Source organism: Panthera leo, chromosome C1, assembly GCF_018350215.1.
Source record: "Panthera leo isolate Ple1 chromosome C1, P.leo_Ple1_pat1.1, whole genome shotgun sequence".
In the NCBI taxonomy this organism is placed as follows: Eukaryota; Metazoa; Chordata; class Mammalia; order Carnivora; family Felidae; genus Panthera; species Panthera leo.
In genome coordinates this window covers 45,559,704-45,586,257 of record NC_056686.1, presented here as the reverse complement: position 1 = coordinate 45,586,257, position 26,554 = coordinate 45,559,704, and the positions used below count along the sequence as shown (strand labels likewise).

Sequence of the window (26,554 nt, the reverse complement as noted above, 5' to 3'; positions counted from 1 at the left end):
AAGAAGAGCAAATTACATGAAAGGTGTACTTGTCTGAGACCTTCCCCTGAAGATGCTACATTCAGAACATTGAGTAAACACATCTGAACAAGCGCAACTTAATGGATGTCATGTTTCAGAGTTCAGGGAGCAGGGGTGGCAATACCCCTTTCCTCCCACTGTCACAAGACATCACTAACCAATCACAACACTGACACGGTCAAAATGTCACCCCTAAATCCTTCTCAGTATAGTATTTGGCATCAGCCTTGAAATCAAATTGATAACCAATAGGAAGGAAGCACATCCTTGGAGGATTATTTTCTTGCAACATACCAACAAAAGGTATCGCTAAAAAAAAAAAAAAAAAAAAAAAAAAAAAAAAAAATTGCCATTCTGCACATTCAGTGCACACTGCAATTGCCTGGAGGAGGCACAAGGAAAATCTTGTTAAAAGTGAAGACTTCCAATCTCCCAGGACTCACCTCTAGAGATTCTGATTTGGTAGATACGGGGGTAGTTCCCAAGTATTTGCATTGTAGTAAGAATGCTGGGTAATTCTGATAATGGTGGTCAGGGACCAAATAAATACTGCTATCGTTGGTGGTAGTTCAAGAACAAAACTTATTCTGTTGAAAACAACCTCCCCAACTCTGAACTCAGTTCTACTCTTGTCCATTCGGCACCTAACCCATGGCTTACTGTTTTTATCCCACTTGGCCCTCTGAACTCAACAACCCCATTCGGTTCGTGAAGGTTTGACTTCTGTCACATTAAGTATTTAGACACAAGCCAGACCACCTCCCAATTCCTTCATCTCCTGGACATCTGGGGCAGACCAAATGGGCTGACTCCAAGCAAAGGCCCATTTGGCCAACCAGGATGAGGGAAGTTGATAAATAGGCAAGTTTAGCTATTACAACCCTAATGGTAATAACGTATGAATGGAGAAATGTGACAAAGAACCGGACAACATTAGCCAAGTTTAGGTAAAAATTACTTCCCTGTAATTCCTTACTTTGCTCCCACAGCCAGCACTTTAAGTGACTTTTTTATGCTAAGGAGGCACTTCTTTTGAAGAGGTGCTGGATTAGAGATAGTCCACATGTCTTCAATCCTTTTCATTTCACTTACATTTTTAGTTAACTCTAGATTACTAAAATACCAGTACAGAAGACCTACCCACCATGTCTTTGAGATGATTTTAACATCTTGTCAACTAGTGCCAAGTTTTATCTTCTCAGAGCTCATGCCTGCATAGCTTCCTTACCATCAATGCTTTTAAAGTCCAAAAGATAGCTTCTGTTGTCAACCAGGTAAAGCTGTAAGCTCATTTTCACATAATTGCCAGTCACTGGATTTTTCCTTCTTACACGAAGATGGTATGCATTCACTACCTAAAATGGGAAATCTTTTTTTAAGGAAAAATGTTAAAAATAACAAACCACAAAATATCTTCCTATTCTTATTGCAAATAGCCACGACTGATAGAGGTGGCGTAGAAAAGGAATTCCTGAATGACCTTTTTTTTTTAATATATATTACATAACAGCTTCATATTTACTTAATCTCTACTGATAGTACTGTGTGTGCAAAACAACTGAAACCTAAAGGGAACTCAGGGATTATAGAGTGTCTAGCCCTCATTCTAGATATGCCTCCCCTCTAACACATCAACAGTAATTCTGGTTACCCAGCCTCAATTTGAATACTTCTCCCTATTAATATGGAGTAGAAGGAATAAAAAAGAACCAATATGTTAATGGTTTGCATTCAGCAGTATAAACAGGTACTGTCACAGAATTTAAGTATTGCAATAATCCTGTGAAGAAGTATTACTTGCCTTTGGAAGATAAGACAACTGCAGCTCAGAAAAAAGATGATCCTGGGTTTTCAAAACATCTGTCAAGTTAGTTCAAAGTTTTTTTCAGTATGGAATTTTAAAGACATTAATGTCTCTCTTTTCACTGAATTGCTTCAGAAATGTTTTTAAATGATTTTAAGGAAATATTATTTTGTTTATTCATTTCATGTACCAATAAAATGAAAAGGACTGATTTTTCAAACATGCCAAATGAATATATGCATGGTGTATTTGAATGTTTTTCTTCTTCCTTTAAAAATACATTCACAGCTTTCAAGAAAGGAACAAGAGTGAAAAAGGATATCTGAGATGGGGGAAAAAATGCTTTTCCTTCCACATATACTCAAATAGAATTATAATGAATTTGAGCACTAATTTGAAAAAAGGAAAACTGGGGGCTGAGAGTAAGAAAAACATACCATAACTAAGGATTAAAAGCACTATACAAACAAAAGAGATCTTCTCAACCTAGAGAAAAATATTTGTTGACTGAAGAAATTTATCCTGATGGTATCATCTGTATTGACCACTAGCTGCTATAGTTAGTGGGAAAAAGAAGAAATGAGAACAAAAGTTAAACATAGCATCGTTGAAGACACATGACTTTTTATTGCTATGATGCAGGCGAAAACAGATGGACAATTTTCTCAGGCGATTTCAGGTTGATGACGTTCTCTTTCTTGGCCAAGAATGCTAGTCGCTAATTCAAAAATACCATAGGTCCCCAGCATCGACAACTCTTCATCCTTAAACTTTAGTTTTGAATGTACATGGTATATTAATGAGGAAAATGGGGTTTATCATCCAGAAGCAAGATGACCACAAAATTTGTATCTAAATCAAAACTTCTATTGACCCTAAGAACTCAGTAGTTCAGAACAGCTTACTATACAAAAACACAAACATAAAAAGCAAACAAAAACCAAAAAAAACAAACCTTTTACAAATGATCTTAATATACTGCCATCTCCTACCTTCCATTCAAAATCCAGCTGCTTCATAGCTCGGTAGACTTCGGCCATAATATCATATGGTTTGCTTTGACTTCTGATTCCAAGATGCCACTTGGCTTTTTTCACAGCTAAAGATTTGGGCTTAGTTGTATTCAGCGCATCCAATGGACATCTTGCTTTAGGGCTGTCTGCTATAAGAGGTGGCATCCTTTCTGGATGAGGCTTCAGGCCTGGGGGAATATGCATGGCACTATCATCCATAAAAGAACCAGTTGGGGGACTAGAGGCGAGGTAGAACTCACTGGCTTGGTTCATTATTCTCCGATTGTCAATGATAAGATGATAAGCCACTGCAAGCTGGTCTTGAGGGTCACCACTATATAAACTGTTCATTACTTCTGATTCTGTACACTCAAATTTTTCACACACTTCTTTCACAGCCTCATCATCAATGACGTTAGCATCATAGGAAGGGTCTTCAGGAAATAAGTAACTGGGCAAATCTTGTTTAAACCATTCATGCTCTCTAGGAAAAACACCACAATACACTATTGTAAGAACATGCTTTGGCAAGTCCCAAGTAATTTATACACGGGGCAATACAATATAACAGAATCAGGAAGACCTGTTCTCTGTGTGACCCTGGCTAAGTTAATTAACCCCCACCCTTGAATAGCTATGGCTATTCAGGCTTAGGTATTTGGCTGAAATTTTCTCAGAGCCTGTCACTTCAAAGGAAACTGGCAGTGTTTGTTGCCAATGATAAAGTTCAAGCTTTAAAGCAAAATTTTAGAATTTTATACAATTTGTATCTGCCTCTACTGGTTTGACAGCTTCCTACGAAAGACTTTGCTGGTAACTTTATAGTGGTAACAATGAAAATGATTTCTAATATTGTATAATGAACATGTCACCATTTGGAAAATCTTTCTAACTCAATAACCCAGTATTTTCAAAATGACCAACACATGAGGTTACAAAATCATACAAGGATAAAACATCCACAGAACACAAAAGCAACCTGTTAATTTTAATGTAATATAGGACAAAAGTAGGCTGATACCTTTTCTCATTTGATATTGTAACTAACACGTTAAGCTTTGGCTTAATACCACGAAGAATATCACAACCGTCTAAAAGACTATTAAAAATGTGCTTCCCTTTCCAACCACTTACTTGATGTCAGATTTTCTTCACAGACTGCAACTAACATACAACATATTGCAACAGACTGAATGAAGACAGAGACAGAAGAACCTAGCCACTGTTTCTGATTAAGCCCAACACTTAAGAGAATCTGAAAATGTAAAATAATGCCACTCTTGTTACCATTTTCTTTTTGGTTATTTTTCAGAAAAGATATTTATTTAGATTAACATGTAGTAGCTTTAGTGTTATTTTTAAGTCAATTAAATGTTTTTTTAAGTTTCTCAGATATTGACATAACCTGCATTAAAAACACAACTCTTTAGAATTCTCAATTTTAAGACTGTAAAGGAATACTAAAACCAAAAAATTTGATAATCACTCTCCCAAATTTTATTTTCTCACACTTCTGGGCCTTTGTACATAATGTTACTGTAACCATCCTAGAATATCCCATCCCTTTTCATCTAACATGTACTATTCCTTTGAGACTGCACAAGCATTACTATTGGTAGAACTGGGCATCCCCTAAGCTAGCTAAATTCAGATCAATATATATTTTACTTGAATGCCTTCTATTGACTGATTGTTTCATTTATGAATATTAACTAAGGGTATACTCTTACATCGTATACTAAGGGTATACAATGATGGGGCATCTGGGTGGCTCAGTTGGTCAAGCATCTGACTCTTGATTTCGGCTTAGGTCACGGTCTCACAGTTTGTGGGTTCGAGCTCCGTGCTAACAGAACAGAGCTTACTGGGGATTCTCTGTCCCCCTCTCGCTCTTTCTCTGCCCCTCCCCTACTAACACTCTCTAAATAAATAAATAAATAAATAAACAAACAAACAAACAAACAAACATTTAAAAAAAATTTTAGGGGTGCTTGGGTGGCTTAGTTGGTTGGGCATCCGACTTCAGCTTAGACCACAATCTCACGGCTTGTGAGCTGGAGCCCGGCGTCAGGCTCTGGGCTGACAGCTCAGAGCCTGGAGCCTGCTTCGGTTTCTGTGTCTCCCTCTCTCTCTGTCCCTCCCCCACTCGTTCTCATTCTAAGATAAACATTAAAATTTTTTTTAAAAAAATAAATAAAAATAAAAGTAAGTTTTAAGGTTATCCTATGGCAAAAGGACTCTCATCCTCACAGAGATTATATTCTAGCTGAATACAGATAAAATATTCACAAAAATAAATATACAGTTACAAATACACAAACATGAAAATCCTGTGATAAAGATTCTAGGTGGAAAGCACAGTGTAAAATAAGAATGTAAAAATCACAATGGGATGCGTGTAATTAGGGAAGCTACTCTGAGTGGTATTTAAGCAGATAACAGAATGATTAGATATCAGCTAAGCAAAGAGCTACGAACAGGTATTCCCAGCAAAAGAAACAATATATGTAAAGACCGAGACAAGAAACAGCTGTGCCATGTTCAAGGAGCAGGAGGACTGAGGCCACTACCATGAAAACATGAGTTGCAGGTTAGAGGGTCAAAACATACCAGATATTTCTGACAGCTATAGGCTGTAAGAAAGATTTTGGGCCGAGAACTTATGCCTGATGAAAATCACTGAAAGAATTTAGAGAGACAGGGATGACAGTGACATGATCTAATTTGCATTCTATAAAGATCATTCTGCTTGTGATATAGAAATTGAATTGAAAAGACAAAAATAATGATGATGTCGATGATGGTGTGCCAGGCCCCGAGGGTGATCCAAAGATGAATCTTCCATAGCCTCTAGTAGATCTTTGTATTTAACACTCACACTTTCTTATAGGTGTTGATTTTTTTTCTGAATCTTACCCACTAAACTCAGAGCTCCTTGAAACAGGGATCATGCCTTATTTAGCTATATTCCATTACCCAATACAGTGTAAACAAATGCTCAGTAAATGCAAAATAAATAAATGATGAATACATTAAGTATGAAAACCGAAATGAGTTCATTAATGTGTTTCTTTCCTGTATCAGACTAAGTACCCAAGGCTTAATAATAAAAATGTGAGATGTTAATTTTTTCAAAAGAAAGAGAACATAAGAAATTATATGTCTAACATTTTTAAAACATCAATGACAAATAGAGAAGATGAGCACTTTTGAATGAACTCCAAAAATTCACTCTTCCATACAGGCATTAAGATTACTAGCAAAAATTATCAAAGTCGACTTTTCCAGTACTCTGGAAATTAACCAAAAGCCTGCAAAAACCTTAGAGGTATTTACTCAGGAAAACAGCTGAGTAAAAACAGTGAGATGTGGGACATTTTAAACTGCCCTATGTCCATCTTCCTTTCCCCCATTTTCCATGGTAGCCTTGAAAACCAACAGCGTCACAATCATGGTAGCCCAGAAAACTGGCAGCCTAGCAACCACTAAGGGGAAAAAGGTTTGGAATTAGAGCAGAATAGGTTTAGAATTCTCCAAAGTCCTAGCCCCACAGAACTGTCACTATTTGACATGTCTTGCAGTTCCCTGAAAATCTCCACTTTGCAAGCCTTGTCTTGATCTGACCTGATTCAAAGCTCCCTCACTGCAAACAGCCTTCTCCCCAGGGCACTTGTCAAAAACAACCAATGGCAACTGTCTCACATCCCTGCTGCCTAAAGAGGCAATAAGAGTTGGAGCAAGTAAGAAGCTAACCAAAAACCTTAAAATGAAAACTTCAGGAATAAGGGTTCCACTGGAATCTGTGAAATACTCTAATACATTCCTGGGACTAAAGAAGGCCAGGTACATATGCAGGGCTGTACGCATGCCCAAGAAAGACCCTAATTTATAATTAGTGGCTCACTTGGAGCCTCGATGCTGACAGAGAGTAAAGCCTAAAGCCGGGTTAACGAGCTTCTCGTTGGAGCAATGAAGACATGCACACGGGGTCTCTCAGCAAAGGCTGGGAGAGTTATTAGATCAAGACATTCAACGGAAGCTCTAATAATTAGCTGACCATTAAGCTAACCAAGCAGAGATTTCAGGGGCCAACCATGACAAAGAATAAAAAATTTATGGACTTAGTTCAATAAAATCACTCAACAAGAAGAGCAACAACATACAAGAATTACAAACTCTAGGCATACACCCACAAGAAATGGAAACGTGTGACCATAAAACACTTGTACACAGATGTGCATGGCAACGTTATTCTTAAGAGCCAAAAAGTGGAAGTAATTCAAGTATCCACTAACTGATGGATGGATAAACAAAATGTAGTGTATCTATACAATGGAGTATTGTTCAAGGAAAAAAAGGAATGAAGAACTGATAGATGCTACATCATGAATGAACCTTGAAAACATTATGCTATGTGAATGTAGCAAGACTCAAAAGGCTACATGCTCTATGATTCTATGTATATGAAACTTCCAAAATAGGCAAATAGGTAAAGGCAGAAAGTAGATTACTGGCTTCCAAGGGATAAAAGGAGGGGAAAACATGTAATGACTGTTAAAGGGTATAGAGTTTCTTTTAGGGAATTAGAAAATGGTGATGACTGTACAACTTGGCAAATACACTAAGAACCACTGAATTACAGAATTTAAAGGAGCAAACTTATGCTATATGAATTACACTAATAAAATAAATAAATGCTTAAAAATAATAACTAGAGAAATAATGTACATTTTTAATTTTTTTTTTGACACTTATTTATTTTTGAGAGACAGATCATGGGTCAGGGAGGGGCATAGAGAGGGAGGGAGACACAGAATCCAAAGCAGGCTCCAGGCTCTGAGTGATCAGCACAGAGCCCAACATGGGGCTCAAACCCACGGACCACAACATCATGACCTGAGCTAAAGTCAGACGCTTAACTGACTGAGCCACCCAGGTGCCCCCACATTTTTTTTTAATTCATTCATTTAGACAAAGGACCATAATTCTTTACCATAAGAAAACTGCCAGTTAAAAAGTCATACTCCCAGTTTTTGATTTTCAGGAGTCAATTCCTGAATTAACTCTATCAATGGAACCAGTAACCAGAATGTTTATGAGGGTTCACCCGAGACAAAATCAGTTCATTTCCAATGGGTTACTACTGCACAGCCATCAGAAATTAAGTCTTTCTATCACTACTATCTGATACCCAATTCTGATACATGACTTAACACTAAATGAGTTATGGAGACACACACATGAAAATGAAAACACAACCATCTAAAATCTCTGAGATGCAGTGAAAGCAATTCTAAGAGGGAAATATATAGCAACACAGGCCTACCTCAGTAACTAAGAAAATAAATAAATACACACTCAGGTAAACAATCTAATGTTCCTCCTAAAGGAACCAGAAAACGAAGAACAAAGTCAAAGGTGAGTTAGAGCATATAATAAAGATAAGATTAGAAATAAATGACATAAAGACTACAAAACAATAGAAAAAAATAAATGAAATCAAGAGCTGGTTCTTTGAAATGATAAATAAAATTGATAAACCCTTAGCCAGACTCATAAGGAAAAAAAAAGAAAAGGCCCAAATAAAATCAGAAACAAAAGAGAAGGACTACCAACTGACACCACAGAAATATAAGGAATTATAAGAGAATATTACACCAACTTATATGCCAACAAATTGGATAACCTAGAAGAAATGGATAAATTCCTAGAAAGATACAATCTTCCAAAACTAAATCAGGATGAAATAGAAAACCTAAACAAACCAAACAAATATATAAGACTGAATTCATAATCAAAAACTACCAAAAAATAAAAGTCCAGTATCAGATGGATTCTATAAAACATTTAAAGAAGAGTTAATACCTATTCTCCTCAAACTATTCCAAAAAATAGAAGAGGAAGGAAAGCTTCCAAATACATTCTACAAGGCCAGCATTACCCTGATACCAAAACCACACAGACATTACAAAAACAGAAAACTACCAGCCAATATCCCTGATGAACACAGACATATAAATCTTAATAAACAGCAAACCACATTTAACAACACATTAAAGGGATCACTCACCACAATCAAGTGGGATTTATTCTGGGGGATGCAAGGATGTTTCATTATTTGTAAATCAATCACCCAAATACATGACATCAACAAAACAAAGAATAAAAATCAAATGATCATCTCATTTGACAAAATTCAGTATCTGTTCATGATTAAAAAAAAAAAACAACAACAAAGTGGGTTCAAAAGGAATAGATCTCAACATGATAAAAAGCCATATATGAAAAACCCACTGCTAACATCATACTCAATGGTGAAAAACCAAGAGCTTCCCCCCTAAGATCAGGAACAAGACAAGGATGTCTACTCTTACCACTTTTATTCAACATAGTACTGGACATCCTAACTATAGCTATCAGACAAGAAATGGAAATAAAAGGGATCCATAATGATAAAGAAGATATCAAACTGTCACTATTTGCAGATGACATGGGAGTAACATTAAAAAATCCTAAAGACTCCAACAAAAAACTACTAGAATAAATCAGTGAAACTCCAGATACCTAGAAATCAGTCACATTTCTACACACTAATAATAAAGTACTAGCAAGAGAAATTAAGAAAACAATTCCATTTAGAACTGCACCAGAAATAATAAAATACCTATGAATAAATTTAACCAAGGAAGTGAAAGACCATGCTCATAGACTGGAAGAATGAAAAAAAAAATTTTTTTTTTTATTTATTTGCTTTGAGAGAGAGAGAACGTGTGCACACACCCATGAGCAGGAAAGGGCAGAAAGAGAGGGAGAGAGAGAGAATCCCAAGCAGGCTCTGCACTGTCAGCAGATCTCATGATCCATGAGATCATGACCTGAATCAAGATCAAGAGTCAGATGCTTAACTGACTGAGTCACCCAGATGCCCCAGAATGAATATTGTTAAAATGTCCATACTACCCAAAGCAATCTACAGGTTAAAATACCAACAGCATTTCTCACAGAACTAGAACAATCTTAAAATTTGTGTGCAACTATAAAAGACCTCAAATAGCCAAAGCAACGTTGAGAAAGAAAAATAAAGCTGGAAGTATCACAAGCCCAGATTTCAAGATATGCTATAAAGCAAGAGTGATCAAAACAGTATGGTACTGGCACAAAAAGAGGCACACATATCAATGGAACAGAATAGAGAGCCCAGAAACAAACCTATGCTTACATGGTCTATTACTCTATAACAAAGGAGGCAAGAATATATAACGAGGAGAAGACATTCTCTTCAATAAATGGTGCTGGGAAAACTGGACACCTACATGTAAAAGAATGGAACTGGACCACTTTCTAACACCATATACAAAAATAAACTCAAAATGGATTAAAAACCTAAATGTGAGATCTGAAACCATAAAATTCCTAGAGGCAAACACAGGCAATAATGTCTCTGACACTAGCCAAAACAACATTTTTCTAGATATGTTTCCTAAGGCAAGGGAAACAAAAGCAAAAATAAACTATTGGGACTACATCAAATAAAAAGCTTTTGCACAGTGAAAGAAACCATCAGCAAAACACAAAGGCAACCTACCAAATGGGAGAAGATACTTGCAAATTATATATCCAATAAAGGGTTAATATTCAAACTTTATAAAGAACTTATACAACACAACACCAAAAAACAAAAAATGAAAAACAAAACAAAAAAAAAAACAAAAACAAAAACAAAACAAACAAAAACAAAAAACAATCAATTAAAAAATAGGCAGAGGACCTGAATAGACATTTTACCAAAGACGACTAAGAGATGGCCAATAGACACATGAAAAGATGCTCAACCTCTGTAATCAGGGAAACCACAATCAAAACCACAACAAGGTATCACCTTACAACACAGTAGCAAAAATCAAAAGATAAGAAACAGTAAATGTTGGCAAGGCTTCAGAGAAAAAAGAACCCTGACACACTGCTGCTGGGAATATAAACTGGTATAGCCACTGTGAAAAACAGAACAGAGGTTCTTCAAAAAATTTGAAAGATATTTTAAATTCTCTAGGTATTTACCTAGAGAAAACAAAACCACTAATTCAAAAAATATATAAGCACTCCTATGTTTACTGCAGCATTATTTACAATAGCCAAGATATGGAACCATCTGAGTATCACAGACAAATGGATAAAGAACATGGGATATACATGTACAATGGAGTATTACACAGCCTTAAAAAAGGATGATATTGTGCCATTTGCAACAAAATGAATGGACTAAGTGAAGTAAATCTGAGAAAAATAAATACATGATTTCACTCATAAGTGGAATCTAAAAAAGGAAATGAATAAACAAATTTTAAAAAGCAGAATCAGACCGATAAATAGAGAAGAGACAGCTGCCAGGGAAGGGGGGGTGGTGGTAGGGGGTATGGGCAAAGTGAAAAGGCAAGAGGGGGACGCAGGCTTCCAGTTAAGGAATGAACACATCACAGCAATAAAAGGCACAGCACAGGGAATATAGTCAATGATGTTGTAATAGCATTCTATGATAACATACGGCAGCTACGCTTGTGGTGAGCATAGCATAACATACAGAGAAGCTGAATCACTATGTTGTTTACCTAAGACTAACGTAACAGTGTGTGTCAACCATACTCAAAAACATTTTTTAAAAGGAGACCAAATGAGTTATAAAGAATATCAAATTTTAGAAATTTCACAATGTGTCCAAATTTCTTCAACTGCAGCTAAAAGGTTCCTACATATTAACACCATGTGCTGGACACTGTTCTAAGAGCTTTAATTATATTAGGTTGAATGTCTGCAGTTTCTGATATTCAGCTGTTTTTAGACCTACGGAAAAAATTCACATGGCTCAACCTAAGACTTTCCTCCCACCAAATCCACTATATATGATGTAACAAAAGCACAGAAAGAATAAGTAGTATGCTGGTAGTTAGTAAACAGAATAATTAGGATTAATACTAAAACAGTTGAACTTCAGACCCTTCACTTTTAATCACGTTGTATTAACTGTTATTATTAATTATTAGTAATAAGAGTAATACTAAGCTTAAGGCACTTGGGAGAATACAAAAATGTTATTTCATGAAGACAATGTCTGTCTGTCTTGTCTATCACTATATTCCCAGAACTTAGCCTAGGGCCTTGAACAGAATAAATACTAAATAAATAGTTACTGAATAAATAAAAGCAAAAATGATTAAATGAATGAATGAATACTGAGATACATTTTCTAACCTCCAATCGCTTACCACCTTATAAGAAAAATAAGACCTACATGGAATAACCATAAGAAGATAGTAGCATAACAACTCGGGGTGCAGGGACACAGGCACCCCAACCCCAAGGCCCACACCACCAGGACCACAGCAGAAGGGAAGTTCTGCTCTAAGTGCTCAATAAGCTGGTGGGCTAAGTCATCCACGTGTGGGTGTTTCTGGTCCCCCACCACCTATCAGCCTGGGAGACGCATCTGTGTCGCAGAGACCAAGGTGTGCTATGGAGGGGAGACCCTGTGGGACACCTCCTCTTTGCAGCCAGCCCAACTCCACAATGAATGCCACAGTGGGGCACAACCTGGCTCTTGGAGGTTGGCAGGTAACTCCTGTATGCAGTCAGATTTGAAACCCTGGTGGGTCAATACACACCCCATACCTTCCACAGTATCAGATAAAGCACCTCTGAGCTTGTGTTAAGTTCAGCTGGGCCACAAAACCACTAGTAAGTGTGAGAATAAAGGGAAACATAGCTAAAAGAGAGCAGGGACACTAGAAGGGGGAGCCCTACCACTCAGTATCATTTACAGAGCCCATCGGGGTACTGATCACGACTGTGATGCAGCCAGTGAGAAACTGTCATCACTCTGATCTCTTGCTGTTCTCCAGTGGATTTTGGTTCAGAAAAATCCCTCCCAGATTTTTTTTCCCATGAAATAAAGTTCCTTTGCTTAAAAAAAAAAAAAAAAAAAAAAAAAAAGAATGCACTAGCATAACAGGGGCGCCTCAGTCAGTTAACCATACGACTTTGGCTAAGTCATGATCTCATGGTTCGTGAGTTCGAGCCCCGCATCAGGCTCTGTGCTGACAGCTCAGAGCCTGGAGCCTGCTTCAGATTCATTCATTCATATTCTCTCTCTCTCTCTCTCTCTCTCTTCCCCCGCTTCCCTCTCCCTCCTTCTCTCTCTCTGCCTCTACCCCGTTCACACTTTCTGTCAAAAATAAATAAACGTTAAAAAAAAAACCAAAAACAAAAAAAAAAGAATTCCCATACATTAAAAAACTGAATTTGGATAAATAAAAAATGATAGAAACTATAAATTCAAGTTATTAGTTTGAGAACAGAAATGAATGCCATTATTTTTTTATAACTGGGAGTTTGTACTTGTACTGACTACTATTTTATGTCAACTACATATGCACAAATTACTTCATCCTAAGACTTTTATTTACATTTTTGTCTAAAGCTTGTAAATATACAACTATCGGTTTTAACACAAGTGGAATCAGTACTTTTCCTATTCTAAATGTATGTGCTGACAGAAACAGGTGCAAATATATGTATCAGTGTCTCTAATTTTCTTTCTAAGGAAAAGACAATTAAGTGACCAAGGTGCTTGGCTGGCTCAGTCCATACAGCATGTTGACTCTTGATCTCAGGGTTGTGAGTTTAAGCCCCAAGCTGGGCATAGAGCTTAATGTTAAAAACAAAACAAAACAAAACAAAAACAAAAACAAACAAAACAAAACAAAAACTGTAAACACAAAAGGTTTTTTTCCTACTAACTTCATTTCCATAACTAAAGTTGGTGCTAATTTACAATCACACGTTTATTTTATGTATGAGGCCTGGAACACTGAAGAAAGGCTAGGGGAGAAAAACAGTATACAAATGGAAAAGCAATCAGTCCCTGCTTGCAGAAGAGATCAGCAGCTACCACGTAAAAAACTACTCCATTTAAACATTCCAAGAGTCACAGGTCTCTACACAGCCATTCCGGCTTGTAAGAGGAGAGATTCTGGAGAGACGGTAACAGAATGTGTTTGTAAATAAATAACTGATGAAATGTTAGGTAAAAACAAAAAAACCCCTAGGAAACATAACACAGTAAGTAAAAAGTAGAAGGTAAAGAATTACCATGGCTTGTGTATGCTAGATAAAGGTCCTATTCACAGTAACACTGCAAGCTCCAAAGTTTCTCACGTAACAAGAAATCCTTCACAGCCCTAGCTTATTTTTTTATTCAAAATCTTAGCAAAACTTTTAATGCTTTATTTCATCAACCATATGTAAAATACATAAATCTCACCCTGTATTCCATTTGAAATTTATTCACTTTTTTTTTAAGTTTATTTATTTTCAGAAAGAGAGAGAGAACATATGCATGTGTACACAGGGGAGGGGCAAAGAGAGAGGGAGAGAGAGAGAATCTCAAGCAGGCTCCACAATGTCAGCACAGAGCCTGAAGCAGGGCTCAAATCCCACAACTGTGAGTGAGATCATGACCTGAGACCAAATCAAGCTCTGGACGCTTAACCGACTGAGCCACCCAGGCACTCCTGAAATTTATTCAAATGGTTTCTCAACATATACTACATTCGTGGGCCTTCTAGCATTGTGTGTACTAAGATGAGTAAGACACTCTCTCTACCCTTATGGAGTTATAATTTAGGACTGGAGGAAGACGCACTGAGTAATAGCTAGATACGAAGCGATAATGAAAAAATAAAACCACGAACAAAATGTGGAAATCACGGAAGTGGAAGCAACTAACGCTGCCTGGAGGAATCAGAAGTAATTTCACAAGGGAGATGCTAAGTAAGAATTATAAAGGATGGATGGAAATCTACAGGGTCAAAAAAGGCAGAAGACGAATCAGAGACAATAATATAAATTAAAACATGAAGGCATAAAATATGTTTTTTGAAGAACAAGGAGAAGCTGAATGTAGCTGAGGCACTGATACCAGTGTGTGGTGGTAAGTGCAGGAGTGAGGCTTCAGGAGAAGGAAATGGAGCCTTATTAGGAAGGGCCTTTGAGGATTTGCTGCTTAAGCTAAAAAGTTTAGAAAACAATCTGAAATATTTAAAAAGATCAGGGCACCTGGGTGGCTCAGTCGGTTAAGCGGCCGACTTCGGCTCAGGTCGTGATCTTGCGGTCCGTGGGTTCGAGCCCCGCATCCGGCTCTGTGCTGACAGCTCAGCTCAGAGCCTGGAGCCTGTTTCAGAATCTGTGTCTCCCTCTCTCTGACCCTCCCCCATTCATGCTCTGTCTCTCTCTGTCTCAAAAATAAATAAACGTTAAAAAAAATTTAAAAATAAAATAAAATAAAATAAAAAAATAAAAAATTAAAAAATAAAAAGATCAGTGACCTGATCAGGTTTGTGTAAAAAGGAAAGCAAAATTCCTATGCTATTAAGTGTTACAGAGACTAACATAAAGCAGGCACTCAATTAGTGTTGTTATTATTATTAATACTACAAAATGCACGTAAAGTCACAAAAAGAATAATCACCTTATATCTTTGATAGTTGCCCGTTTCAGGGGGTCAACCTGCAGCATATGCATCAACAGAGTGGCAACAGAACGATTGAGATATTCTGGGATATAAAAAACACCCCCTCGGATCTTCTTAAATAACGTAGGTACATGCTCATCGTCAAATGGGAGGGTGCCACAAAGGAGAGCATACAAGATAACACCACAGCTCCAGATATCAACTTCAGGACCTGCATACAATCTAAGAAAAAGGATGACAAAAACCTGAAATACAAGTACCACTTTTTCTCATCTGCATGTATACCCTGTTTCTTCATATACATATTACAGACTCAGTCTATACTGATTTGCAGGCCTTCAATGAGGACCATGGCCACACTCCCAACAGTCAATACTTGTTCCCGTAGAGAATTGGTCTATGCAATTACTATTCAAGTTTTCCAAAAGAAAGCAGTATTTTTCTTTGTCACAAACTCACGTAACTTACTAATTGACTAATTAAAAAAAAATAAAACAGGGGCGCCTGGGTGGCTCAGTCAGTTGAGCGACCGACTTCGGCTCAGGTCATGATCTCACGGTTTGTGAGTTTGAGCCCCATGTCAGGCTTTGTGCTGACAGCTCAGAGCCTGGAGCCTGCTTCTGATTCTGTGTCTCCCTCTCTCTCTGCCCCTCCTCCACTCATGCTCTCTCTCTGTCTCAGAAATAAATAAACATTAAAAAAAATTTTTTTTAAAATAAAACATACTATGGTTGAATTTTTATGGAAATATCAAAGTAGATAACCATAAACTTGAAAAAAACAATACTATAATGTATACGTTAAATCCTTTTATCATAAAACTACAATAAAGAAAATGCATATACAACAGAATTTTTATCCCTGACATGCATATTTTTTACGGAATATTTGAAACATTACAATGCCTAACTAGTCCTACAGCCATCTCTTTGACAGTACTTGTCCTGTATAACATTATCCTGAGTATGACTTTCATTCCAATCACTTGTTAGGTTAACTCACAGGACTAAGGTTAGCTTTGTTACACATAACCTATGCCTGGAATATTAGTTCTTTCTTCTCTCACCTACATAAAAAATATTAAAATGCTCCTGATAGCACACTGACAAACTCAAACCTAGGTCTGAGGTAACAAAGTAAATCTATGTTATTCCAATTAAAAGAATATAATCCACTTCAAAATGGTGCTGCCCATCATTTATATCATTTGCTGTACTGTCCAAAACTCCTATATCTGTTCCTTGCAATAATAACTTTTCTGTATTTTCTCTCAGAGAATTCTGTTAAGTTTTTAAACAGACACTGGTCACTGTAGAAAGTCTTCAGTTTATCACTGCAATCTGTATGAACATTTTTTCTATATACCAATGGGTAAGCTCCAATCTCTACTTGTACAGTTTAATTTCATGAAGTGACAATACTGTCCCCCCAAAACCTCATTGTTCTAAAAACAAAACATAAAATAATGGTCTATATAGTACCTTATTAAAAATATGTTAATTATTATTTAAGGACTGTCTGATAGGAATGCTTGAATATAGCAAATGCTCTTATCTGTACTTTATCAAAATAAAATCAATATTTCTTTCAGTCATTTTTTTAATGGAAAAACTCCCTTAAAATTTTTTTCAATAATTTAGCATCATCACAGACTCATGGAACTTTGAGAACAGACAGAACAAAAGCTCACCTAAGGGTTTTATGATCATCGATATACTTCTTATCTGTTCCTTCAGCACTTTACTCTTTGCTTACATCTTTATTTTATACTCTCTTCTTTTCCTTGCAATGTCTCAGTGACTTACTTTACACCTCTGCACTCTGCACCCGGGAACCTAGGTGTTTTACATATTGCCAGCATATATAGGACCAGGGACACTAATATTGTCCTATCAGGAACTTAATGCTTGAATTCTTTTGTAAGTGTTTCCAACAAACACAACACTTATTCTCTGTTATTACTATATCAGTAATACTATCAAAAATAACTAGGAATAAAAATAATTACACCTGGAAAAAAGAAAAAATCATTAAATATACTCATAACAAAATCTAAACTGTTTAAAAAATTGTTTAATAAAACTATTCTCTCTTAAAGAATGGAAAAATCAAAAGGACAATTTGTTCCTACTGTGTTAATCTTATCCTCTAAACAGAATATATCATAATTAAATGTTATTAAGATGAACAAAAGATTATGAAAAGTTTACTCTCCACCCATCTATTATTACCTGCCTGAGATGACTTCAGGTGCTGCATAATTGGGAGATCCACAACTAGTTCGCAGAAACTCACCATCCGACATCATATTAGACAATCCTGAAAATAAGAGTAACGTTTACTTCATGCTAGATATTTTTAAAAGTAGATATAAGTACGAGGGAAAATATCAAGTCTTTAATGTCCTATACATATTTTTTAATTATTAGAAAAAAAGTAGTGGAAAGTATTTGTTAGACTAGAAAAAAACATTCCAGCATGCTTAAGCTCTAAAAGATAAAGCACATCATGTATGATTCGAATTCATTTTTCTAAATAAAAATCTTGATTCACCTGACAAATATGAGGTTGTTCTAAATTATATGAACTCTTCTAAACATAAAAGCAACAAAATATTATTTGCCCATTTCTACAGTTGAAAGAATGAAATGGAGCCTATTACTTTTTGTCCTATGCTCTCAAAGCCTTTAAAAATAAAATCTCTAAGTAGAAATCAGACAGGTTCTTATTTATAAAAATTATGTTCCAAAAGCTTTTAATTTGGAAAGCTTATATTCAACACAGAAAAAATAATCTACTGAACCAAAAATCTAACTGGACTATAATATTAAAGAGTTTTTTTGATTTACAAAAGAGAAGGGGCACCTTTTAAAGTTTTTTTTTGGGGGGGGGGGAAGGAGTCAACATAGCAGAGCTATAAGTAGGGGGACCCAAAGTTCCCTCGTCCTTCAAACACAGCAATACTGAGGCCAGAAGACGGAATTCCAAGAATCCAGGCTACAGAGTGACAGAAGTATCTCTAGGGGCCCACAGGGACAACTTGGTGGTCCATAGGTGTGTGACTGTCAACTGGGAGAGAGAAAATGGGTGGCATAGGCACAGAGGAGAGGGATCCCTTTCTCTGGAGAGACAAAAGGAAGAGAAAGAGAGGCTGTGGAAGTGTAGGGCTGTATTTGGACAAGAGAAAAACCACAGACCGGGGAATAGAAAAAATAGAGAAAGAACCAATATCTAACACGATCCAGGGTTGCAGGTCTTTCTCCGGACTGGAGCCTGCCGCCCTGTATGCACGCCTGGGGAGGAGGAGAGCCAGACCCAGGCTTGGTAGCGAGCTCAGGGGCGCAGTCGGAGAGAGTAGCCCCCTCCCTTGAGTGCTGTGGGAAGAAGGTATATATCCACTCTAAAGACAAAAGACCCTGCGGACACCTGCCACCCAGGCCCAGAGCGGCACTACCCCAGAACTGGGGCGCACGGAGCACGATCCTTTATGACATCAGGGACTGAATTTAGCCAAGTGCCTGGGAGGTGCAGGAGATGGTGGAGTGGGACAAACTGGCCCTCTTGTGTCTGCATGGCACTGTGTGGACAGCCTGAACAGAGCAGTGGGAGACATCTGGTCTGGGGAGGAGAGACAGGGGTGTCCCCATTTTTCTCCCCATCGCCAACAAGGTTGGGCTTCAGGGAAGGGACAACGGACCCACAGTGCAGGCAGGACCTGCCTACACCAAACCACGCCCCTTCGTGCCTGGTAAATGCATATCTACGGAAGCGAGACTGACACTGAAGCAGACAGTGTTCCAGACCAGCACCGCAGTCACAGGTTCCAAGGCACCATCAGGTATCAGTCCAGTGGTTTTGCATTTTCTGATTTGACTCTTGGTCAGTTCTTATTTTATATAATTTTTTTTCTTCATTCCTTTTATTACTTCTAATTCTGATTGGTTTATTTAAGCAGATAATTTTTAATCCATTCTTTTTACATCTCTTCTGTATCTTTTTCTTTTTTTTTTTTAATGTTTATTTATTTATTTATTTATTTATTTATTTTGAGAGACAGAAAAAGAGCAGGGGAGGGGCAGAGAGAGAGAGGGAGACAGAGAATCCCAAGTAGGCTCCACAGCTGTCAGCACAGAGCCCAATGTGGGGCTCAAACCCATGAACCATGAGATCATGACCTGAGCCTAAGGCAGATGCTTAACCAATTGAGCCACCCAGGCACCCCTGTATCACCTTCTCTATTTTCCTCTCTCTCTCTCTCTCTCTCTGGATTAAGCAATATAGCTTCTCTGATTCTCTACCTGGTCAATTTTTTGGTTGCTGTTCTTTTCTTTTTAACCACCCGTCATTTCTCTCTTTGTATGGGATAAGGCTTCTTCCACCACCACACCCATTTTTAAATTTTTTTCAGAGTTACTTCAATGAACAAATCAAAGCACGCCTAGTAGAAGGGCCAAACTACCATTACAGGTAACGACATAAAGCAGCCAGGGTCACAACAACAGAGAGCATGCAACACACTCCAAAAACACCTCCTGAAGGGCCAGGTTCTGGACAGTGTACGACCACTTTTTAATATAATTGTGCTTGCAGGTGCAGGTCATATAACAAGCTATTAAAACACATAAAGGACAGAAAACTAGCCAAAATGATGAAATGGAAGAATTCTCAAAAGAAATTCCAGGAAGAAATGACAGCTAGAGAATTGATCAAAACAGATATAAACAATCTATCTGATCAAGCATTTTGAATAACAGTCATAAGATTAATAGCTAGATTTGAAAAGAGGATAGAAGACAGCAGAGAATCTACTGCTACAGAGATCAAAGAACTAAGAAATAGTCACAACGAATTGAGAAATGCTGCAAATGAGGTGCAAAATAAACGAGATGCAGTGACAGCAATAGAAGATAAAATTAGGGAAAATGATGAAGCCAAGAAAAAGAGAGATAAGAAAATGCTAGATCATGAGGGGAGAATTAGAGAACTATGTCATTCAATGAAACATAATAATATCTGTATCCTAGGAGTTCCAGCAGAAGAAGAGAGAAAGGGGCAGAAGGTTTACTTGAACAAATTATAGCGGAGAACTTCCCTAATCTAGGAAAGGAAGTGGACATCCAAATCCAGGAGGCAAAGAGAACTCCCTTCAGACTCAACAAGAATAGGTCTTCACCATGGCATATCATAATGAAACTGGCAAAAAAGAAAGATAAAGAGGGAATTCTGAAAGCAGTTAGGGACAAATGGGCCTTAACCTGTAAGAGTAGACACATAACAGTAGAGGCAGACCTGTTCCCTGAAACTTGGCAGGCCAGAAGAGAATGGCAGGAAATAATCAATGTGCTGAACAGGAAAAATATGCAGCCAAGAATCCTTTATCCAGCAAGGCTGTCATTCAGAATAGAAGGAGAGATAAAGGTTTTCCCAGACAGACAAAAGCTGAAGGAGTTCATAACCACTAAACCAGCCCTGCAAGAGATCCTAAGGAGGACTCTGTGAGTGGAAAGCAGCAAAGACTATAAAAGAACAGAGATATCACCACAAGCATAAAACCTACAGATAACACAATGACACTAAATTCATATCTTTCAGTAAGAACTCTGAATGTAAATGGACTACATGCCCCAGTCAAAAGACAGAGGATATCAGAATGGATTAAAAACAAGATCCATCTATACGCTGTCTAAAAGAGACTCATTTTAGACCTAAGGACACCTTCAGAAAGTGAGGGAATGGAGAACCTCTATCATGCTACTGGAAGTCAAAAGAAAGCTGCAGTAGTCATACTTAAACAAACTAGATTTTAAACTAAAAGCTGTAACAAGATGAAGAAGGAAACTGTATTGTAATTATGGGGTCTATCCATCAAGAAGAGCTAACAATTATAAATGTTTATGCCCCCAACACACAGGTTCCCAAATATAGCAATCAATTAATCACAAACGTAAGCAACCTTATTGGTAAGAATATGGTAATTGCAGGAGACTTTAATACTTCATTTATAGCAATGGACAGATCATCTAGGCAGAAAATCAATAAACGAACAATGGCCTTGAATGATACACTGGACCAGATGGACTTGACAGATATATTCAGAATTTTTCATCCAAAAGCAGCAGAATACACATTCTTCTCAAGTACACATGGAACATTCTCCAAGACAGAACAGTTACCGGGTCACAAAACAGCCCTCAATAAACATAAAAAAACTGAGATCATACCATGCATATTTTCAGATCACAACACTATGAAACTTGAAATCAACAACAAGAAAAAGTTTGGAAAGGCATGGAGGTTAAAGAACATCCTACCGAAGAATAAATGGGTCTGGGAATGCAAGCTGGTGCAGCCACTCTGGAAAACAGTTTGGAGGCCCCTCAAAAAATTAAAAATAGAACTACCCTATGACCTAGTAATTGCACTACTAGGTATTTATCCAAGGGATACAAGTGTGCTGTTTCAAAGGGACACATGCACCCCAATGTTTATAGCAACACTATCAACAATAGCCAAAGTATGGAAAGAGCCCAATGTCCATCGATGGATGAATGGATAAAGAAGATGCAGTGTGTGTATACACACACACACACACACACACACACACACACATATATAATGGAGTATTACTCGGTAATCAAAAAGAATGAAATCTTGCCATTTGCAACTACGTGGATGGAACTGGAGGGTATTATGCTAAGTGAAATTAGTCAGAGAAAGACAAATATAATATGACTCACTCATATGAGGACTTTAAGACACAGATGAACATAAGGGAAGGGAAGCAAAAATAATATAAAAACAAGGAGGGGGACAAAACATGAGACTCTTAAATATGGAGAACAAACAGGGTTACTGGAGGGGTTGTGGGAGGGGGGATGAGCTAAATGGGTAAGGGGCATTAAGGAATCTACTCCTGAAATCATTGTTGCACTACATGCTAACTAATTTGGATGTAAATTTAAAAAATTAAAGTAAATAAATAGGAAAAAAAAAGAATAAATGGGTCAACCAGACAATTAAAGAAGAAATTAAAAAATATATGGAAGCAAATGAAAATGAAAACACAACAGTCCAAACCTTCTGAGATGCAGCAAAGGCAGTCATTAAGAGGAAAATACACTGCAATTTGGCCTATCTCAAGAAACCAGAAAATTCCAAATACAAACACCTAATCGCTCACCTAAAGGAACTAGAAGCAGAAGAGCAAAGAAACCCCAAAGCCAGTAGAAGAAGAGAAATAATAAAGATTAGAGCAGAAATAAACAATACAGAATCCAAAAAAAAAAAAGAGAACAGATAAATGAATCTAAGAGTTGGTTTTTTGAAAAAATAAACCAAATTGATAAACCCCTAGCCAGACTTCTTAAAAAGAGAGAAGACCCAAATAGATAAAATCACGAATGAAAAAGGACAGATCACAACCAACACCACAGAAATACATACAATTATTAGAGAATACTATTAAAAATTATATGCCAACAAATTGGACAACCTGGAAAAAATGGACAAATTTCTAGACACCCCCACACTACCAAAATTCAAACGTGAAGAAACAGAAAATTTGAACAGACCCAAATCAGCAAAGAAATTGAATCAGTTATCAAAAATCTCCCAACAGGGGTGCCTGGGTGGCTCAGTTGGTTAAGCATCTGACTTCAGCCTAGGTCATGATCTCGTTGTTCCCAAGTTTGAGCCCCACGTTGGGCTCTGTGCTGACAGCTCAGAGCCTAGAGCCTGTTTCAGATTCTGTGTGTGTGTGTGTGTGTGTGTGTGTGTGTGTGTGTGTGTGTCTCTTTCTGCCCCTCTCCCACTTGTGCGCGCTTCTCTCTCTCAAAACCAAATAAAGCATTAAAAAAAAAAAAACCTCCCAACAAATAAGAGTCCTGGACCAGATGGCTTTCCCGGGGAATTCTACCAGACATTTAAAGCAGAGTTAATACCTATCCTTCTCAAGCTGTTCCAAAAAATAGAAATGAAAGGAAAACTTCTGGACTCATTCTACGAAGCCAGCATTACTTTGATTCCCGAACCAGAGACCCCACAAAAAAGGAGAATTACAGGCCAATATCCCTGATGAACATGGATGTAAAAATTCTCAACAAGATACTAGCAAATCGAATTCAATAGTCTATTAAAAGAATTATTTGCCATGATCAAGTGGAATTCATTTCTGGGCTGCAGGGCTAGTTCAATATTTGCAAATCAGTGTGATATATCACATTAATAGAAGAAAGGATAAGAACCACATGATCTCAATAGATGCAGAAAAAACATTTGACAAAATACAGCATCCTTTCATAACAAAAACTCTCAAGAAAGTCGGGATAAAAGTAACATACGTTAACATCATAAAAGCCATATATGAAAAGTCCACAGCTAGTATCATCCTCAAGGGGGAAAAACTGAGCGCTTTCCCCCTGAGATCAGGAACGTGACAGGGATGTCCACTCTCACCGCTGTTATTTAACATAGTGTTGGAAGTCCTAGCCTTAGCAATCAGACAACAAAATGAAATAAAAGGCATCTGAATTGGCAAAGAAGTCAAACTTTCACTTTTCACAGATGACATGATACTCTACATGGAAAATCCAAAAAACTCCATCAAAAAGCTGCTAGAATTGATACATGAATTCAGCAAAGTCACAGGATACAAAATCAATGTACAGAAATCAGTTGCAAAGATGTAAAAGATCTGTATGTTAAAAACTATATAAAACTTACGAGAGAAATTCGAGAAGACACAAAGAAATGGAAAAACATTCCATGCTCACGAATTAGAAGAACAAATACTGTTAAAATGTCAATACTACCCAAAGCAATCTACACATTCAATGCAATCCTAATCAAAATTACACTGGTATTTCTTCTCAGAACTAGAACAAATAATCCTAAAATTTGTATGGAGCCACAAAAGACCCTGAATGGCCAAAGTAACGTGGAAAAAGAAAACCAAAGCAGGAAGCGTCACAATCCCAGACTTTAGCCTCTAGCACACAAAGCTGTAATCATCAAGACAGTATGCTTTTGGCACAAAAACAGATACATAGACCAATGGAATAGAGAACCCAGAAGTGGACCCACAAATGTATGGCCAACTAATCTTTGACAAAGCAGGAAAGAGTATCCAATGGAAAAAAGACCGTCTCCAGCAAACAGTGGTGGAAGAACTAGAAAGCAACATGCAGAAGAATGAAACTGCACCACTTTCTTACACTATGCACAAAAATAAACTCAAAATGAATGAAAGACCTAAATGTGAGACAGGAAACCATCAAACCCTACAGGAGAAAACAGGCAACAACCTCTTTGACCTCAGCCGCAGCAAATTCTTACTCGACATGTCTCTGAAGGCAAGGGAAATAAAAGCAAAAATGAACTATTGGGACCTCATCAAGATCAAAACCTTCTGCACTGCAAAGGAAATAATCAACAAAACTAAAAGGCAACTGACCAAGTGGGAAAAGTTATTTGCAAATGACTTATCAGATATCAGATAAAGGGTTAGTATCCAAAACCTATAAAGAACTTACAAAACTTAACACCCAAAAAACAAATAATCCAGTGAAGAAACAGACAGAAGTCATGAATGGACATTTTCCAAAGAAGACACTCAGATGGACAACAGACACATGAAAAGATGCTCAATGTCACTCATCATCAGGGAAATACATATCAAAACCACACTGAGATACCACCTCACACTGGTCAGAGTGACTAAAATTAACAACTCAATCAACAACAGATGTTGGCAAGGATGTGGAGAAATGGGAACCCTCTTGTACTGTTGGTGGGAATGCAAAGTGGTGCAGCCACTCTGGAAAACAGTGTGGAGGTTCCTCAAAAAATTAAAAATAGATCTACCCTATGGCCCAGAAATACCGCTGCTAGGAATTTGGCCAAGGGATACAAGAGTGCTGATTCATAGGGGCACATGTACCCGAATGTTTATAGCAGCGTTCTGAACAATAGCCAAATTGCAGAAAGAACCCACATGTCCATTAACCGATGAATGGATAAAGAAGATGGACTACTACTTGGCAATGAGAAAGAATTAAATCTTTCCATTTGCAACAACATGAATGGAACTAGAGGGTATTATGCTAAGTGAAATAAGTCAGTCAGAGAAAGACAGGTATCATATATTTTCACTCATATGTAGAATTTGAGAAACTTAATGGAGGACCGTGGGGAAGGGGAAAAAATAAGTTTCAAACAGAGAGGAAGGCAAACTATAACAGACCCTTAAATACAGAGAACAAACTGGGGGTTGCTGGGGGGGGTGGAGGGAGAGGGAAAAATGAGTGAAGAAAACTGAGGAGGGCACTTGTTGGGATGAGCACTGGGTGCTGTATGTAAGTAATGAATCATGGGAATCTACTCCTGAAGCCAAGAGTACACTGTATACACTGTATGTTAGCTAACTTGACAATAAATTATGAAGAAATAAATTTTTATAATTTTAAAAAGAAAAGAAAGTGAAACAGGGAAACTAGTTTCCTTGTTTAAAAAAATTTTTTAATGTTTATTTATTTCTGGTGGGGAGGGGCAGAGAGAGGGGCGGGGGACAGAGGATCTGAAGTGATGAGCTCTGTGCCAACAGCACAGAGCCTGATGTGGGGTTCAAACTCATGAACTGTGAGATCATGACCTGAACTGAAGTAGGACACTTAACCAATTGAGCCACTCGGGTGTCCCAAAAGGGGCCTGCCCAAGTTTCCTAGTTTTTAAAGATTATACAAAATTATACAATATTATTATAATTATATATAAATATATATTATATATTATTATATATTATATATTATATTATTAATTATTAATTATATTTATATATTTATATATATAAATAAATATATTTATTTATATATTTTTATATATTTTATATATAAATAATTAATAAATTTTTATATATAAATTTATATATTTTATATATAAATAATTAATAAAAAATATTAATATATTTATATTAAATATAAATAAATATATAAATAATACAATTATATATTATATTAATAATTATTAATTATATATTATTATATAAATATATAATATATAATATAATTATAATATTATAATTATTATATTATATATTATTATATAACAATTATTACTATTATATACAAAATTATTACAAAAATTATAAATAAGCACTGCTGAACTCTGGTACCTTTCTACCTTTTTATAATCTCTCAC

At 36.9% G+C, this 26,554-nt stretch overlaps 1 protein-coding gene across 1 annotated transcript in view; it reads right to left on the bottom strand.

The window, feature by feature from the left end:
- PRKAA2 (protein kinase AMP-activated catalytic subunit alpha 2) overlaps window positions 1-26,554 on the bottom strand; it is an 80,387-nt gene that overhangs the window by 2,870 nt on the left and 50,963 nt on the right. Inside the window, exons 5-8 of the mRNA XM_042951742.1 lie at window positions 17,593-17,680; window positions 15,359-15,583; window positions 2,818-3,322; window positions 1,250-1,376 (exon numbers count right to left, since the gene is read on the bottom strand). Of these exons, the coding sequence (XP_042807676.1) occupies window positions 1,250-1,376; window positions 2,818-3,322; window positions 15,359-15,583; window positions 17,593-17,680 (945 nt within the window). The remainder of the gene's footprint in view (window positions 1-1,249; window positions 1,377-2,817; window positions 3,323-15,358; window positions 15,584-17,592; window positions 17,681-26,554) is intronic.